The 18,502-nt window shown below is 42.0% G+C and overlaps 1 protein-coding gene across 2 annotated transcripts in view; it reads right to left on the bottom strand.

Moving 5' to 3' along the window:
- Positions 1-17,546, bottom strand: part of FSTL4 (follistatin like 4) — a 431,301-nt gene extending 413,755 nt beyond the window's left edge. The window contains exon 1 of one of the 2 annotated variants that reach the window (XM_067566476.1): positions 17,497-17,546. In XM_067566476.1, coding sequence (XP_067422577.1) covers positions 17,497-17,510 — 14 coding nt within the window. In that variant the 5' untranslated portion in view covers positions 17,511-17,546. Of the gene's footprint in view, positions 1-1,969; positions 1,984-17,496 lie in introns of those variants that run through there. The other variant, XM_067566477.1, reaches the window with a different exon arrangement.
- Positions 17,547-18,502: the final 956 nt, after the last annotated feature.

The following is an 18,502-nucleotide window of genomic DNA, read 5'->3' as shown; positions in this document are numbered from 1 at the left end:
GTTTGTAAATACACACGGAGAGACAAACACGCTCAACCAACCATTTCCAGTATTAGCGTATATCCAGTATAAAGGGGAAACTTGATTTGTATGCATGTGTCTGTTTCATCTACCTAGTGTCATCTGCCAGGTGCTGTCACAGCCTGCCTGAACATAACCATTACCATTTTCTTTAGTTTGGTAGGAAGCAGTGTCTCTTTCGAGCTAAGGGACAATTACCCATCTACACTAGCCGGCATGACTGACTGTTTTCTACCCTCAAATGTGCTGTGGTACACCAAAGCGAGCTGTAAGGATCTGAATCCCGTGCAAAAACGTGAAGTTGGCGGGATGGGCGAGTAGCGATTGGAGTGTCACAAATTCTTCACTCCCACGAGTGGACTTGGTAAATTCCAAGTTTTTTAAAATGAACCATTTTGTTACGATGTTAAAAGCCAGAACAACAGAGGCGACACCTAGGGGCCAAAGACAGGGAAAAGAGGCAGCTGAAGCTTGAAGGAAAAATTTCAGAACCACAGCCCGCGGACAGTCCCTCTTCCCAGAAAAGTCCAAACGATGGTTGTGTGGATTTCTCTTCAGCCCATCACTCCCTAACACCATTATCTCGTGAAGATCAACAGATATTGAGCGATATCTATGATTCAGATATTTCGCATAAGATTTTTTTTGTAGGGAATGGGAAAAGCTCACTCTCCTATTTTCCCTTTCAAAACACAAACCGTCTCTCTAGGCTCTTGCTCACCAAATAGATTTAAAAAAAAAGAATCCGAGCCACGTGAAGTTTCTAATATTTCTGTTGCGCTGAAGTCTGAATGAGAGGGGAAATGGGGTAATACTTCAAACCACTCAGGACTCCCCGCATGACAATTTACCTTTGGAGACATGGTCATGAAGAACAGTGTGAAATAAATCACACAAACGTTCAACATTGTTTTTTTTTTTTGCAAAGCCTGATCTCCTCTAATAATCAAGGAGGCAATGATCAACTTTAAGCTACAGTTTTTAAGTGTGTCCTGTGGCCTTTTAAAAATAGGATAAATATTTCCAAAAACTTTTCAATAAACTCCCCCTGTCCTCCTCCCACCACACAGAGATGCCAGCCCTTATATACAGTTTGGTGCTATGGAATTCAGCCTGCTGCGGCTTCCTTAAACTTACTCCTGGCCTTAAAGTACCCCTGCTTATCCCAAAAGCGTCTGAAACCAAATCTGCTGGGGAGGGGAGGGGGGAGATTGGTGGGGAGGGGAAGAGGGGGGGGATGAAAAAACCTCCAATAATTTCAGGAGTCCATTAACAAGCTAACTCCAGAAACGCTAAAGAGAGACCGGATTATGGGGTAAGGAGTTAGTTTTGTGTGTACATTTGTGCAGGAAGTTCGGTTGTTAGGGGGGAGGGGTACCCTGAACGTGTGTGAGCAAGATTCCCTAGCTCCTTGATCAGCTCCCTAAGCGCAAAAAGGTTGCTAGCTCTGAGCTGGGAAATCCACAGGCACGTTCTTTTACAAAGCAGTTCCATCAGTGGAAATGCTGCTGGGTTTAGAGTATCCCTAGACAGACGGTTGTTATAACTACTGCCTAAAGATGCGTTCAGTGTGGAAGTCAACCCAGGCAGCTTTCTCTGAGCCCTGCTAGCTTGCAGTGTGAGGATTTCACAATTAATTTTGCATCACATGAAGAATGCATCGCTCCACAGCTGCAAGGTAACCGGGCTGCTGTCTGGCTCATCGCTGCTCCCTGGGGCCCTGTCAAAAAGTCTTGCTGCTAAACTGAGGTTTGCATTGGGGTAATCTGAGACGATGAAGAGAGTGGTCCCAGTGCTCTGAACTCCAGAAGGAAGCCCGGCGACTGAAGATAGGAGAGAGGGGACAGAGCAATTCTACAGCGGGAACTTGTCTCTAGGATATTGTTATAACCCGCTCTTTTTTGCCTTGCTATTTTTGACTGCCCTTTTGTACAGGAGGATAAACCACCGCTTCCTGCCCATCTCAGATTTGCTGCCTCTGCAATGACTAGGAACGCATTCAAATTTGTAAACACGATCAGGAGCAAGGACAGAATCACAGGAAGATGCAGGATAAGCAGCTTTCGGGAAAACGAAGTGTCAGGGGCTACAGCGGCTGCTCATCCCTCTCTCACCAGAGCTGCTGGTGCTTGTTCCCCTAAACCCTGCGAGCCTGCGATCTACAGCAGCAAACGCTCGGCGAAAAACCAGAGAGAGAGAGAGAGAGGGGGGGCAAGCCTGGAGACTGCAGCCCCTCTCCAGAGAGGGCCCTGAGCTACGGGGTCCCGCGCACTGCGTTAAAGTATGGCACCTCCAAAACTGCTCCCCGTCCCCCCCAATCCCTTCCGCTGAATTCTGGAGCAGGAATTGTTCTATGCAACCAACGATTCCCTCAGCTGGAGTGAATGTTGCAAACTCTGTCAGTCATCATCAGTGCCTGAATTAATGCCACAGCGAGCACCCTGCGAGCCTACATGTGGCTGGAAACTGGAAGGATCGTTTTCAAAATCCACCACATTGTCACATTCCTATCGGGGGCGGGGGGTACAAACACTACCAATGCATCTCCCTCGTTTGCCCCGCCGCCCATCCCCCATGTCATTATCAGACGCGCCTATCGGGTTACTTACCTGTAGTATTCCAGGGGCAGGGAGTGAGCAGAGTTTAAAGCACGTAGCAGCTGGAAGAAGAAGAAAAGGATGTCAGAGTTTTGGTGGGTAATTTTTGTTTTTAAATCTCCTTATGGGGAGGAAGGATAAAGTCTGCAGGAGCGTTTGTGGGAGACTGGAGGAGGAAAGCCCAGGGAAAATTAAACACAACGCGACAAAAATAAATAATAATAAAAAACAAAAATCATCACAGCCCAGTCTTGGCGGTGGTGGTCAGTCGCAATCCAGGAGCTATGAGGTGTAAACGCTGCTGGCTGAATCCTGCCCTATTTCTGCTGCCTGGACCAGAGCTGCCTGACGTCACCAAGTCATTTGCATATTCTACCCAATAGCTGCCACCTGTGCCGGCTGAAGACCGAGCTGGGCTGGGAGCAGGGGAGGAGTGAGTCCCACGCGCAGCCCGGCGGGCGCCGCCTCTTCAGTCCCGGAGACCCAGGTAAGGCTGAGGGGCGGGAAGGACGAGGGGCGAGCTCGAGCCGGAGGGAGGATTTGCAGGCAGCACTGGCGGAGCAGCGTTCTGGGCGGCGACCCGTTTTCTCCCCCAGCGCTGGGTAAAGGCAGAGCCAGCCCCACACGTCCAACGTGACTACAGGGCAGGGCTAGGAGCCAGGTTCTTTTACTAGCTCCCGTCCACTTTGAGACTTTGACTATGGTGCGTGTCCCTCCTCCCCCCCCCCGTGACTCAGTTTCCCTTCCTGTAAAATGGAGACAATACCACCACCCCCCCTCCTGGTATAGCCAGGCTTAGTTCATTACCCTTTGTAAACCACATTGACTGTGGCTGACAGAAGGCGCTTTTAATAATCTTTTCCTCTTCCATAGCCGGTCACTTTGCCTTGCAGTATTGCCTCCTATAAACTGGGAAGTCCTAGTATTCCAACCAGCGAATTGACAATGGGCGCGATTTTCCATTGCCCTGCATCTTGTGGCCATTTACATCAGAGCAAAACACCCGTTTTAAAAAAAAAAAAAAAAAAAAAAAAAAAAGCTACTGAAATCTGAATACAGTATCATTTCACCCCGGCTTTGCTCTGGTGTAAATGACTGCACAAGGTGCAGAGTAATTGTGAATCAGGCTGACTGAGGCCACAGTAATAAACCTCTATTTTTAGCTTTCATATCTGAAGAGATCACTGAAGGCAATAGCTTCAGGGCTAAGCAGAGGTTAGCTCCCAGGCTCCCAGTTGCTGCTCTCAAACCCCGCTGATCAGTAGGGGACTCTGGCTTTTGAATGGCTCAGCCAGAGCAATGAGGATTGCTGTAAGCGTTTACAGTGGCACGCAAGAAGCAGGAATCAAGTAAATGAATACTGAGGGAAGAAATGCATTACAAGACTGAACCTTGTGTCAGATCTGCAACTGATGTCCCTTCTGCTGAAATTCAGTTTCAAACCCCACTTAAGTGATGGGGCAACGCCCTCCAAATGGAGGTGATGCTATGTCCTTATCAGGTTCCCCACAGTTTAGAATCACACTGACTTTGGCTGTTGTATGTGGACTCATTGTGGATAGACAGGTCACAAAGTTGCCACAGTAGGTCCCCAATTGACACTGCTGCAGACTAAAAAACAAAAACAAAAAACAAACACCAGGTTTTAAAATCTCCAGGAGAAACTATAATACCAATTTGGTGGGATTATGAAGACCAGCAGCTGCCTTGCTTAATGAGGAGAACTGGGACTCCCTGACAGAAAAGCTGAAGGAACTGCTCTAATTCCTAAGGAAAAAGTGGAAGATGTGTTAGCAAAAAATCATACCTGGCGAAAAATCCTGAGTAATGGGTTTCTACTAGAGCCATGTGAAATAGTCATCCCCAAATTAAACACACTGAAATTATCCTTTGTCAAGTTGGAAAAGCAGCTGTAAAAATGGGATGGGAGTGAAAGTTCTCATGTATTTTCCTCACAAAAATGTTCTGACTTGAGCTGAATTGTTGCATTTTGACACAAGCACTGAAGATACATGGTATTTCTTGGGAATCCCTCACTAAATGTCACTACTTCATGTGCTTAGCAGTAGCTATTTAAACTGTACCCAAAGGCTTGAGGAGGAAGGGGAAGGGTTATACCTCCAAATGTCACCAGATGGGGAGAACAGTCAAGTGGTCTATCCCCCTCAAGATGACAACACCAGGTAAGGATAGGCAGGGGGAGAGACTATTAAAGGGCTCAGAAGAAGATGGATTGCTCTTGGAGATTCTGAGGAGCCTGATGTGGAGACTCTATAGAGGTAGATTTAGAGATGGACCAGATATACGTCTACATCAACTTCAGAAGTTCTTTACATCTTGTCCAAGCCAGGTTAACCTCCCATTCCCATTGAAAATTAATTGGAGTTTTGTCACTGATTTCCATATGACCCCATAGATTAGCAATTTAATAAGAACCAGGGACTGGCAAACTTTCCAAAATTGGGGTCAGTTTCAGAAAAGACTTCAGTTGCTTATTAAAACCTCAAGTTACAAAACTGGGCTCAATTTTGCAGGAACGGGCTCTTTCCCTCCCTCTTGTTGCTCTCAGGAAATTCCATAAGAACAGGTTTCCTAAAGGTATTTTGGCACTTGTAGTTTTGGCAAAAAATGGATAATGAAAAACAATTCTCAAAAATTTTCAGCACCTGAAAAAAAAGGTTGGGTGAAAAAAAAGGTTGGGTGAAACTCAGTTCTAACTGTACTGTATACAAGGATTCATGTGAATTCTCATTTGCACTTGTTTTCCTATCCCTCATGAAAGAGATCTGAAACTGAAGATTTCAAGTTTGGATAAGAAAAAAATCACAAATGAAAGAGGTAGACATTATCTACAGTGAATTCTTCATGTGCAGCATAATGTAGCTCTCTGTAGAGTGATATAAAGGAGGACAAGGAAGATTTCATACATGAAAGAAAGAATGAATATTTCACAGCTGGCCCAGTAGGTTACAAGGTCAGAAAAAAAAGTAAGGCTGAAATTTTACCAGGGAAAATACAGATCTTCAGTGGAAGGCAAAAAACCCTGAGAGAGCCTTCTCTCTTTTCTGAGGGGAAAATAGGAAAATAATATCTGCAGACAACTATTCTCCATTTCCTGAAGAAAAACAAGTTACGCCATTTACAAACTTTACTTATTTATTAAAAACACTTCAAATTGTCTAAACTGTCCATTTGGAAATATTAAATTTCTCTGTTAATTCTAGAAACTGAAAAATATAAGTGGTTTACGTTATATTTTAAATATATCCATGCACACATGCCATGGGGGCAGGGGAGAACCATGTTGCTTCGGCACAAACAAATTGTGACTATTTTAACTAACATGCCTGAAGCAGTACAAATAAATTTGCTCATTTTACATAATCCAGTATAGGTTTTCAAGAGCATATACTGTGGTTGCTGTAATAGATCTCACAGAAATAGGCACATAGTAATAGAGGTCAGGGAAAGGAGTGGCATCACAGAAAGATAAACAGCCGAACATCCTGTCATGTCAGACCGCCTCAGAGCTGGCAGTTTGGAAAATTCCCTCACTCGATCACTCACTTCAGAGTGATTCATTTTTACCTCACTAGCAAGAGTCGAAGAGAACAGAGCCATCTCAAACAGTCACCTAATTGGTGCGAGTTGTTAGTAGAAGCCTAGATTCTCCCCCGCCATTTGCATACAGGGTGGACCCTTACCATATAGCTGACCCCAGTCTGTGTGGAAGGGACTCAAGTGCTGCTGCGGTAAAATCTCATCCTTTCTGGAACACCGGAAGGTGCCCTCAGTGGGGTCAGAATTTGTGAAGTGGGGGGAGGGGCTGGTATAGGAATCGAGCAGGCCAGGGACAGGAAGTGAGTGCTCACAAGCTGGGAAAATGGATGTCACCCCTCCACAGAGTTTACCAGGAGATTTGCAATACAAAGTTGTTTTGCACAGAGCCTCCTCTGTAGTGAGGTAACCCTCATTAAATGGGTGTCCTGAAGAGCTGAAGGGGAAATTTGAAACCTTGGGGATGTTAGATGGATGACCATGGCCTCCTGCAGCTCCATCAGCATCTGTGGGTTTTGGCACAGAACTACAGTTCATTGCATAGTTGGGAACACACTGTCCCTGAACAGGCAACAGAATGATAAAGGTAAATTCTGTCAGGGAACTGCTTTCCTGCATCCACAGGAATTTCAATGAGATGGGGCTATTATTGACATGACAGCAATGTGGTATGGCGAGCAAGTGCCATGCAGGATATGGAAGCCCTTCCATATTAGCAACAGTGAGTGCACCAAGTGAGCTTTCCAGGGAAAAATAGAGAAGTTAACACAATGCTGCACAATGTTCATGCACCAACTCTAACATGTCCTTTTAAACGACACAAAAATATAATTTGACTCACACCAAACACAAAATCCACTGTGTCATTTAAAATAATCAGGACCATACAATTTCCTATAATTTGGAAAGCTACATACCCCAGAAAGAGAGACCAGGACCAATATTGTCAGACTTCACTTCACATTTAGGCACCTAAGTGTGTGGCCAGATTTCCAAAGACACTGAGCATCCCAGTTCCTACTATTTCCATGGCAGACCAGGGTGCTCAGCATCTATGAACATTTTAGACTAAGTATTTTGTACCTTTCTGTATTTATTTTACCTCCTTTTTAAAAATAAAACTGTTTTTAATAAATACTTTTTAAAATTTAAACAACTGTCTAGCACTCCTCCCTGTCCCCCAAAAGCCCTCTTCCTCCTCCCATCTTTTGATGAGCTGACAACTTCCACTGTTTACCTTTATGGTAAACTGGGGATAGAAAGCTTCTAGTTAAGCTACAGTAACTGGCATCTGTGACCGAGATATATTCTAAGATCTCCATTGGATAATGTGGCACTTTTTGAAAGGTGCAATATGTAGTGTCATCTCTGAAGCTCGGATGTGGCCCAAGACACAATTTGCTGTTCACACAGCAGGCAACAAAAATGACTTTCAGAGATGGGGTGGGAGAAATAAACCACTATCACTGCTGGCGATGAAGAGCGGATAAATTCTTAATATTCAGAGATGGAGGAATTTGAAGGAATTCAATGCAGCAATTACTTTTTAACTGGGAAAGGAAGGGGACCTAAATATTATAAGAAAATGTGGATTGTAGGCAGAAGAAAAATGGATTATTTTAGGTCAGATACAGGGAATGGGGAGTTTCCTGATGCAGAAAAAAAAAAGAAGCAAGGCACTGCAGTTCCTTATCAGACAAGGATTGGACAGTGATCTTTAATGCTGAACTGAAACCAGCTCACTTGAAGATGAGAAAAGTCTTTTCTTCAGGCTGAAAGTGTGCTGAAAACTAAAAAGCCAAATGAAAGTTCTCTGGAAACTCAGATGAATTGAAGCTGCTAGGTAGGATAGGTTGTGCTATACGTATAAAACATGAATAAATGCAGAGAGAGTAAGAAAAGGGAAAGACAGGCTAGTCGTGGAGGAACCAACAGAAATTCAGCTTCATCTACATTCAATTAAGTATGAATAAATTTGCCTATTTTTAAAAAGAAGGCTCCAAAATCAGTTTCCCCATCTCCTGGGCTCCAGATCCTTGCACTAGAATTCAGGATCACATTTTTAAAAACATCAGGCCCGAATCTCACTTACACTAAGGCCACTTGACAATACTCTGGAAGCATTACAGCGTCTTAAATTGGTAAGTTACATTAACGTTAAAGGCTCTGTGGTTAAAGTGTCCTCATTGTAAATGAGGATTCAAACCACTCAGCACTGCTGATTCTGATTTCTGTATCCTATTTTCTCCATTAGGGTGAATTGGCACCGAATCCAGCTGCACGAAAACCTAGGCTCTTTCTGGATCTTTCCCAGCCCGCTCCAGCACACATCCTCTTTTACACAGAAAAGTAATCCAAACCCATTCCATCTTCAGTGTTGTGGAAATTCACAACAATCTGAAAAAAATTTTGAATAGTGCAAAGACAGAATCACATATTTAAAAAAATAATTAAATGAAAACAATCACCACCACATCACACAATAGCCTTCAAGGACAGCTACAGCAACTAATTTGTGTAACCAGAATTTTGAAGACGAAATGGGGCTCTCCTGTTGGAACAGCTTTGTTCTAAATTAGCTTATGCAGAGTAACCCAATACTGAGGAGTAACATGACCAACATAGATAAGATTCCCCAGTTTCCAATGGTGCAAGATTTTAAAAAGAAATTAACCAGGTAATAAAAATAATATTAAGTAATTTCTAACACTCCTTAAATAAGCTTGGGGTGGGGAATAAAATTATCTTCTTTGAAAATTTAGGTTTAACATATAGCAAGTCCTTTCCTTTAGTTTCTAATTTGAACCCAGGTCTGTTATGGAACATATTATTTGCTATACTATCAGGAAGCTGGTGAAGTAATATGGCAGAGGGATTTATGACAGTCATTTTTAGTGACTAGAACCAGGAACCTGAATCAATACTGATTAAAAGAGAAACTCAAAATTATATTCAAACAGAACTAGACATATATTAAACAAATACAAATGTGACAAGAGACATGATTCAATTATTAGGAGTCCGTCTTTTAATTTCTTAAGATGACAGCATGTATCTTTGCCCATACACATTTAGTTAAGCCTTTTCACTTTGACAGTGCATAAAATTATCTATGCTAACTCTATATCTTACTTTTATGCCTTGAAATTTGTCATCTTTTCATTATCCTTTTGGTCACAAACTAATATGGAGCAACAAGCTTAATAGCAGCTTCAAACCTCTAGGGATTATGTCAGTCTTGTGTCCATATGCCAGTACACACTCACTTAAGCCTGTGGTCAGACATACAAGCTCACACACTTAGGGTCAGATCCTAGGGTGCTGCTGAAATGCACAGAGCACTGCTCATTGCTTGTTACACAAAGGTGGTTTAAAGCTAATATTTGTAATCTTCTAATCAAGTCACTACTCCAAGCAGGGCCAGTTTCCCAACATCAATTAGAATGCAACAGCTAGAAGTAGCCATAATATAGTCAAAGACATAAATTGTCAAAAGGCAATCTGGCCACACCCCCTTTTTCACTGGCCACACCCTTCCCCCCAGTTTTGCTGGCAGCAAGGAGTACATGTAATGTACAAGCTCTTACATGAGCTTTATGCCACTGCAGCTGACACTGGGCTGATCCTCCCTCAGCTTGAGTACCCATAAGGTACCAGGAAATCTAGCCAATATTTCATTGCCACATCTTAGTAAATTATCACACATTTGATGAAGATACTGTGCCAATAGATTCTGATTACTTTGAATGACCTGGCTGTGTTATATTGTATAACAGCAATTATAATGCTTCATTCTTGCTTTGATAACTGTAAGCCCCCCAAAAAAGGTAACAGATGTTTTATACCAAAGGAAATATTAACTGTAGAAACAGTAGCTTGATTCATTTCACAGCTGTAGTCTTTTTTGATTTGTTCGTAATTTTCTACACTACTGCTTCCAATTTGATACTGTCTGGACCTAGGATGACAATAAGAATGGGATAACAGATGATGAGCTCAAAATACTGAACACAATCATACTCACCTTACATGTTCCTACAATCAATGTGTCACTTTGAGGAAGACCATCAGCCACTGGGCAAAGTTTGGAATATAAAATGTCACAGAACCCAAGATGCATTTCTTATGTACTTAGAAGCTGTCAGTACAGGTAGTTTAATGCTGTGTAGAAGACACAGAATGAATGGTTCATAATAAATAGTCTTAAATAGATTAATTAAATCCAATATAGTACATTGGTACATTTTTCAGCAACTCCCTCCATTCCCTCCCTCCCTCCAAAACAAACATACACATGGCTAAGTTCAGTGCTAGTGTGAACAGATGCTACTCTCATTGACTGGACTCATTTCAACAGGAGTGGCACTTGCCTCCCACAGGTCTGATCAGGCTCTAGATTTATGAGCCAACTTCTTTCCCCAGAGGCAGGGGAGAGAATGCTGTTGAAGTCAGTGGGACTTATGTACAGGAAGAGGATTAGGCCTATGAGCACTCAGAAAAATAAATTTGACTACATAGTTTTCTTAGCGTTAATTATGAAAGCAACTGAGTTAAGTCTCAGAAAAGAACTTGGTGAATACACACAAGTATGTCTAAGTCTTTCCTCTTGTCCTCACAAGAAAGTTAAATATCCCAGAACTTTCACAGATTTTATAATGCATATTTCAAGCCAGATTGTAACATATATAATAAACCATCATGCTCAGGAAACCCAGTCAAGGGTCTGGTCTCATTGTCCCTATCCCAAATGGTTAAATCCAGGGGTTACACAGGATGCAACAGACAAAGATCTAGAAGCAGGTGAGAACATGTCCTACTAAAATAGAGTTTAGCAGAAATACTTGAAGTCTCAACTAGCATAACATATCTCCGTGAGCATGAACTCAAGCTGAAACGATGCACGTGAGCAATGATCAATGTGCTGTGTCCTCCTTATATTGGCCTTACAGTGAGATGACTGGAGAGGAGCCTGGAAGGGTGTGTACATGCATGGAGGACACAGCTCTTCAAGAAAAAATCTGAAACAATGAGGCAGTAGAGCTGCAGAAAGGCAAAGCCTTACAAAGGAGCAGTGAGGAGAGTGTAATTTGACTCACAGAAAAAATCAAATGATTTAGTACAGGTTCCCAGCCATTTACAATTTCTAAAGGTGAGAGGTGCAATTTTTGTAATACCTCAAAATTAGAGGGCCAGCCACTACATCTTTGAAATGATCATTTCTTTCCTGGAAGAGTTCTCTCATTCAATCAATCTATTAGCAGCCAGCTGGAACCCTTTCACACAAAAATAATTGGCTATTGATATACAGTAATGCTGAAAAGTTATTCTTGTTTTTGTTCATTGCTATAGAAATGTCCTTTCTGTATCTAATACTTTAAGTCATAAATAGTTATTGCAAAAAAAATAATCTGAGAAACATCTTTAAATCACAAAGAGGAGTGGCAAAAAGTCACTGGCATTAGACCTCGTGTTCACACAAGTCCATAGCAGAGCTCTGTTATACTGAACTTTCACTCTGCTTATAAGTTAATTATAACTCCATTATACATAGTCTCCTCTCTGTGTTAAAAGGCAAGGAAGTGTAGGTCTTAATACCTTCCAGCCGACATTAAGTGTTACATTTGAAGGAGATCACCTTGTCCTCTTTTCTGAATGAACAGGAAACGAAAAGAGGAGATATGTCCTTGGCTCTCAGTTCTCCGCATTAGCCACCAGTGAGTATTAGCATTCCCAGAAATTGCAAGAATGAAGAAAGGCTCTGCCACCATTCTCAGAAGAGGAAGTCTTCCATCAGATAGTACGCCTCTTCTAGTAAAAAATTTCAAGCCTTTAATTTTGTTTTTCCTCTCCACTGTAAGAGGTTTCCTGTGCATATATGAATGTGTAAAATATTGGTTACTACTGTGTCCAGCTTGCAAGGATAAAAGTAGCAAGAGCCTACATGCAAACCTGAATCTCTTAACACATACATACACTGTTCTTATTTGAACAAATGGGGAGAGGTAATTGTTTTTACTTATTACCCCTGAGGAAGAAAAGAATTCACACTGAAAATTCACTGGTCTTTTGTGTTGCCATCACTGCATTCCAGCTCTCTAGCAGACTAGCCATTTCTTCTCCACCGCCATGAACAATCTCTTTTTTAATTTTTTTAAGATCTTGTGCACTCAACCTGCATGCACATCTACACAATGTAGATCCCTGCCTTACAGATTTGCTCACACAAATCCAGAGCTTGATCCTCCAAGCTGCTGAGCACTCCCTGCAAGGTATAAGGGTCTGCAACTTCCACTGGCTTCAGAGAAGCCTGGATGGAGCAGTGACTGGCACATCACAAACACCAAAGACAGAGAGATGACAGGTTGCAGGATTGAGACCACAGTTTGTATGCTTTATACAAATATAATGTATGTGCGCGTGTGCACATACATAGCTGTGCACAAAACTGCAACTGTTTTGAAAGTTTGTCTTAATGAAGAAACTAATCCATGACTGCAAAGATACAGACACTACAGTCACCAGCTAAACATCACAGATGAGCAGCGATGAACAGAATAGAGGATCTTTTCCATCATAATGCTGCCAGCTATCCAACTGAGCTAAAGAGATTCTTTAAAACTCATGAAATAACTTTAAAGCTCATGAAAAGTTCCTATGAGCAGCCCCTTAACTGCTCTGCAAAATAAATTCTTGAGCTGGTCTGATTCCAATCAGCAGAGGGCAATAGGACACAAACATTACCTATAGCAATACGTGGAGAGAGAGAAAAAGGGCAATGTTGGAGGAATGGAATGAGTAAGTCAGAAAGAAGTTGAACATGATATCAGAGCAACTTCTTGGAGATTTTTTAAAGCCATGGTTTGAAGGGGAACACTCACCACCAGGGCCACCTAGAGGTCGGGTGAGCCTTCTAGGCGTTCCACTTTCTCACTCCTGCTCCACCCTGTCATAGTCTGTCCTTTCAGTGACTCAATCCTCCAGCCAGCTCACATCTGCAAGTCCACACCTTTCAGGGTATACAAAAAGGGTCCAATAATGAGGAGGTCTTCAGGATCATGTTAGGGGTTCAGGGACCCCATGGTCGGGACCCTGGTATCTTCTGCAACTTCCATCAATCAGGTTAGCTGCTGAGGGACAGGCTTTCATAGTTGTCCCTCTGTAGGGACTGGCAGGGGAGTCCAGGCCCAATCTCTCCACCAGGCTCTGAGCCAAAGTCCAGTGATTGACAGCTAAGCCCTGCACTCTGGGGTGCTATGCAGTTGCCTCCCTGGATCACTTCCTACAAGTTCTCTCTCCTCCCACAGGGTAAAGTAAATAACTGAACATAAAATTAAAGTTTCTAACCCCTTCAAGAGTTACTGGCCCCTTCTTTGCAGGCTTGGTCAGGCCACTATTACCAGGTCTTAGGTGGCAAGAGATGCTTCTTCCCAAGACCTCAAAGCGCAGGTCAGTTCACCTCCACTGTCTACCTGCCTGCCAGTGAGCTACTGCTGCTTCCCTTTTTAAGCTCCTCTTCCAGCCTGAGCAGGTTTTGCAGGTGTGGTGGGGGGGGTCACTTGGGCCCAGAGCAACTCCTTAACTCCTTTTTCTCCAGTCTGGGGTTTGTATACCCCCTCACACATGGCTTGAGCAAACAGAAGAAAGATGTCATGTGTAATGTTTCAACATTCAAGACCGGAATGCAAAGTGTTAAATGGCTTGATGGATTAAGCTCAGGACCTTGTGCTAGTATTGAATTTCAGTTGTTTCACCTTATTTGGGATAAATCATTTGTAATAGCTTTAGGAAAATAATCTTACTTTTGTTTCAATTGCTTTATACAGTTATTTTTCCCTGAATATTTGCTTAGCTAAGTTTATCAGTTACAGTTCTCCCACAGTTCTATCAATTTCTGTTCCTTTTGTATTTGTTTTAGGAGTCTATCACTCCCAGTCATAATACTTCTTACCTTTTGTGCTAACCATTTAAGCCCCAGTCTCTTTAGCATCCACAGTAAGGAATGATGCATGCCTGTCATCTCTTACTATATAACAGGGGTGGCCAAACTTACTGACTCTCCGAGCTGCATACAACAATCTTCAGAAGTTTGTGAGATGGGGCGCGCCCGCCAGACCCTAGGGCTTCAGACCTGTGGCGAGGCTTAGGGTTTCTGCCCCGCAGAGTGTGCCTGCCAGGGCTCAGGGCTACTGCCCCATTGGGCACATCTGCTGAAGCACCAAACCCCGGCAGGCACCTCCCATGGTGCAGAAGCCCTGAGCCCTGGCAGGTGCCTCCCATGGGGCAGAATCCCCTAGCCCTACCACCCCGCCATGGAGCTAAAGCCCCAAACGCCCCACCATAGTTTGATAGGCAGAGAATGCAGGGATATAGAGGGCTCTTAGAGCCACACTTTAACTGTAAAAGAGACACATGTGGCTCCCAAGCCATAGTTTGGCCACCCCTGCTATATAAGATAAGTCCTGGACATGAGAAACAGCATCTTCAACATTTAGCATTATTACTTCCCTGCCAATTAATTGTAATCAATCCTTCACACAGCTCATAGCTATAACATTTTTATATGGCATCATCTTTCTGAACCCATTAGGTGCTTATTTATCTTTGAATTTTTCATATAGAAAACAGCATATGGTGGTCTGGTTGGGAGGGCAGGAATAGAATCTGATAAGATCTCTAAAGTAACTGAGCAATCACCCACTGAAAACAAACCTTTGAACCTGAGCTTTGACTAATTCATGCAGATTACACAAGTACTTGGGACAGTCAGCTTTTCCTCAACATTCTTCTGCAGACAAAAGTTACATTCAATGGATCAACTCCCACTGAAATCAGCGGTAAAGTTCCCATTGAATTCAGTGGAACCAAATCTTGGCCTAGCAGATTCATTTTAAGTGTTACCATGTTTTTATATCTTAGTCACTACATTTGGTTTTTACAGATGTTTCACAGCCTAGGGTAACTAGATGACATATTTAGCAAAATAACATTATTGGTATTTTCTGTTTCCCCCAGCATTATTACTATAAAAAACAGCTTTAGTTGGGTTGTTTTAGTCTGTAAATTAAGGCAAATTTGAGTTTCTATTTCTTCCTTAACAAACAATACTGGCCTGCCAGAACAATTGGAGTGGTATTGTTGTATAGCTAATCCAGGTAAAAAGGAATGTGGATGGGTCAGGATGATGACTATATATTTATACCCAAGTGCAATATCCTGCCTTCATTCTGTGCATGTATTACTTACTGAGTTAAAGGAAGTTTCACATGAAATCTTATTAAAAATATAGCTTCATATCATATTACATGCAAACATGAAAAGAAAAAAATATCAGTGGATGGAAAAGAATTAAAATGCCTTTAAAATTACAGTACGTTAACTTGGATGATCTGACACTTCCTATTCTATACCTAGAATGAGATAAAGAAAAAGATTCAAGTTTTAGAGAACCTTAGACTAAATTCTAAGATCCTTCTCTAATTAAATCAGGTAAATATCTTTCACTGCCATCTGTGACACATGCAGTAGAAACATGGGCATAATTGAGCAAAAACTTAAAGTTGGATTTATTACATGACTGCTTTTAGCCAATCACGAGCTAGTATTTTCTTCTTGTATGTAATATCATTGAATTCAACGTACATCTAAGTGACTCAGCATTAAAACATCAGGACTACACCTCACACTACAAACCATTAGTGACATTAGATCCATACAGAATAACTATTAATACTACTTATTAGTACTTTTCATCAATAGATCTCAAAGCACTTGAGAAAAGACGTAAGCATCATTAACCCCATTTGGGAAAACTGAGACAAAGGGAGACCTAGTGACTTGCCCAAGGTCACTCAGATCCAGTAGGTCAGTGCCAGGGCCAGAAATAGAATCCAGATCTCCCGAATCCTAGCCTACTCATCTAACCACTAGCAACACTACCTTAAAGTCATTTTCTGAGAGGATATTAAAGATCCATTGGATATCACACATAGTATGCATTCAATTACTTGATTGGTAATATAATGAATACTATAGATTAATTAACACATTTTTATCATTTAAGATGTGAATTCAGTTTCAATTTTCATAATATTGCTGGAGATTAAAAACATGAAACACACATGCATGCGCACACAGGTTTTAACATGGAAACTCTTGAGGTTTGAATTGAATTCTGTTTCTCATGCTGGCATTTTTACTGTCACCTTCAGTTATGTCTACAGTATCCAAGGTCATGCCCTCACAAATGTAGTTGCTGCTGTTTCTGCAGTTCCTTAGACCAGTGTCTTCCCAATACTTCTATTCTCCTTGTAGCTTTCCAGGTCAACCATTCTCACTGTCTATTTTTGCTTAGCCTGAGGTGCACAGATCAGACCCTCTCATACGCTGTTGCTGCCATTACATCAGATTCCTCAAGTCAGCCTCTTCCACTGGTACTTTTTCCTCGGAGCATATTCCCCTTCAGTGGATGCATTATGATACTGCCATTAGCTACATGACCACATACTATTTCTCAAATACAAGGAGTCATGAGGAAGTCACCTAACTTAGCTGCCTACTCGTGCACAACATAGGCTTTTAGCTGCTGTTAACTAGGATGACAACTTAGCTGGCATATACTAGCAGCTGTTCACTTTAGTATCTGTCCCAGGCCTGAAGTAAGAATGTAGATATGCAAGTTATATAGTTGCCCTTCAGGGGCATGCACAAGGCCCTCCCCCCCATAATCAGGGGGCCACAGAACTCCTTGGCCCAGGGGGAGAGCGACAGGTCATCTGGCCCTGGGGCAGGGCTACCATTGGAGGGCAGGGCACCTGCCCTTGAGTCTTGCAGCAGAGGTCTGTTTATACTGCACATCCAATTAGAGCTCTTAGCTACCAGTGAATTGCACAGCCCTCATGGGATGAATCATCTCCAACAAGAATACCTGAGGTTTAGGGCAGCTGTGTGTAGGATTTAATTATATTTTTGGACTCAAACAAAATCAGATATAAAGATAGCTGGTAACTATTTACCATGCAGTATCGTAGTTCTTACAAGTACTTGAATGCTTAATGTAAGTGCCTAAATCGGTGCCATGTATACTGCCAACACCTTCTTCATCCCCTAAAATGACTGCAGAATAACAGATATGCAGGGCTTGGGGGTGGCGGAGACAGCAGGGGAGCACATCCATGACAGGACAAAGCTCTTCAGGCTACTGTTATTACAAGTAACCAGCAATATTAAAACTGCAGCTTGCTTCTTTGCAGGTTCAGCCAAACAAACAATATTTTTTTCAAAACAATAGTACATACACACAGAGAAAAGGAACTGGGTTTACTTCAATTTACCCATTGGGGCTTACTTCTAATTCAGGAAAATCTCCCATTTCCCTCCTGAGCCCCCTTTTCTACTCAGCTCCCTTTTGAAGCAGCTAGGAGACAGGAATTGATTTTCCCACAGCTGACCTCACTCCACTTCTTTGCAGATCCCCACAATAAGGACAGGCAGCTGTAGCCCTTCTAGTTTGAGATGGGTTAACCCCTTCCTCATTTCCCCAGAGATTAAGGACAGGACTTTCAAAATTATTGCCTAAAATTAGGCTTCTAATGCCACATACCGGCTTGTGCTGAATCACTTTGAAAATGCAACCATTTCTTTAGGTACCTAAAGATGGAGTTAGCAGCCTAACCTGAAGCACCCAGTCTTAAAATCTTATCCAAGAGTACACATACCTTCACACCAGCACTCTCTTTTCTGAAATTATAAGAGCAGCATTCCTCACTGGACTGTTCCTAGAATTTTTCATTCTATGAACTTTCTATATTATCAGGGAGGTAAGACAACTTTGCCTGACCTAGATAGAATATATGCAAATTATTGGTCTGATGGTTTATTTTGAGCTGCTGTTTTTATCATTATCAGTACAGGAATGGTTTCTACAAACTAACAAGAATTGACAAGTAGCTTGTATTTTTAAAAGGTATGTGGAATTTTCTTCTAAGGCTAAAGCTAAGCCTTCATGTAAACATGCCCTTCTTGTCAAAATAATAATAATAATTAATACTTATCAACTATTTATGTTTTAGGCACATTTTGAAAGACCGTTTCACTCAGAGTAATCCAGATTTTCATCTCTGCCTGGGAATTTTTCTTTGTGTAATAGATCTGAGTTCTGTATTCTTATTCAGGTAAAACTCCTTTTACAGTAATGGGAGTTTTGCTTGAGTGAATATTGAGTAAATATAGAATAAGGACATCCAAATTTGGACAATAGTTTAGCTGACTCTCCTGCAGTAAATTTTTTACTTAATTTGATTTCAAGTAGCAACTGTTAGTGGAAGTCT

The sequence above is a fragment of the Emydura macquarii genome, unplaced genomic scaffold, assembly GCF_026122565.2.
Source record: "Emydura macquarii macquarii isolate MOO-44397 ecotype Brisbane River unplaced genomic scaffold, CSIRO-AGI_Emac_v2 contig_2768, whole genome shotgun sequence".
In the NCBI taxonomy this organism is placed as follows: domain Eukaryota; kingdom Metazoa; phylum Chordata; order Testudines; family Chelidae; genus Emydura; species Emydura macquarii.
This window is presented reverse-complemented; position numbering and strand designations above follow the sequence as displayed.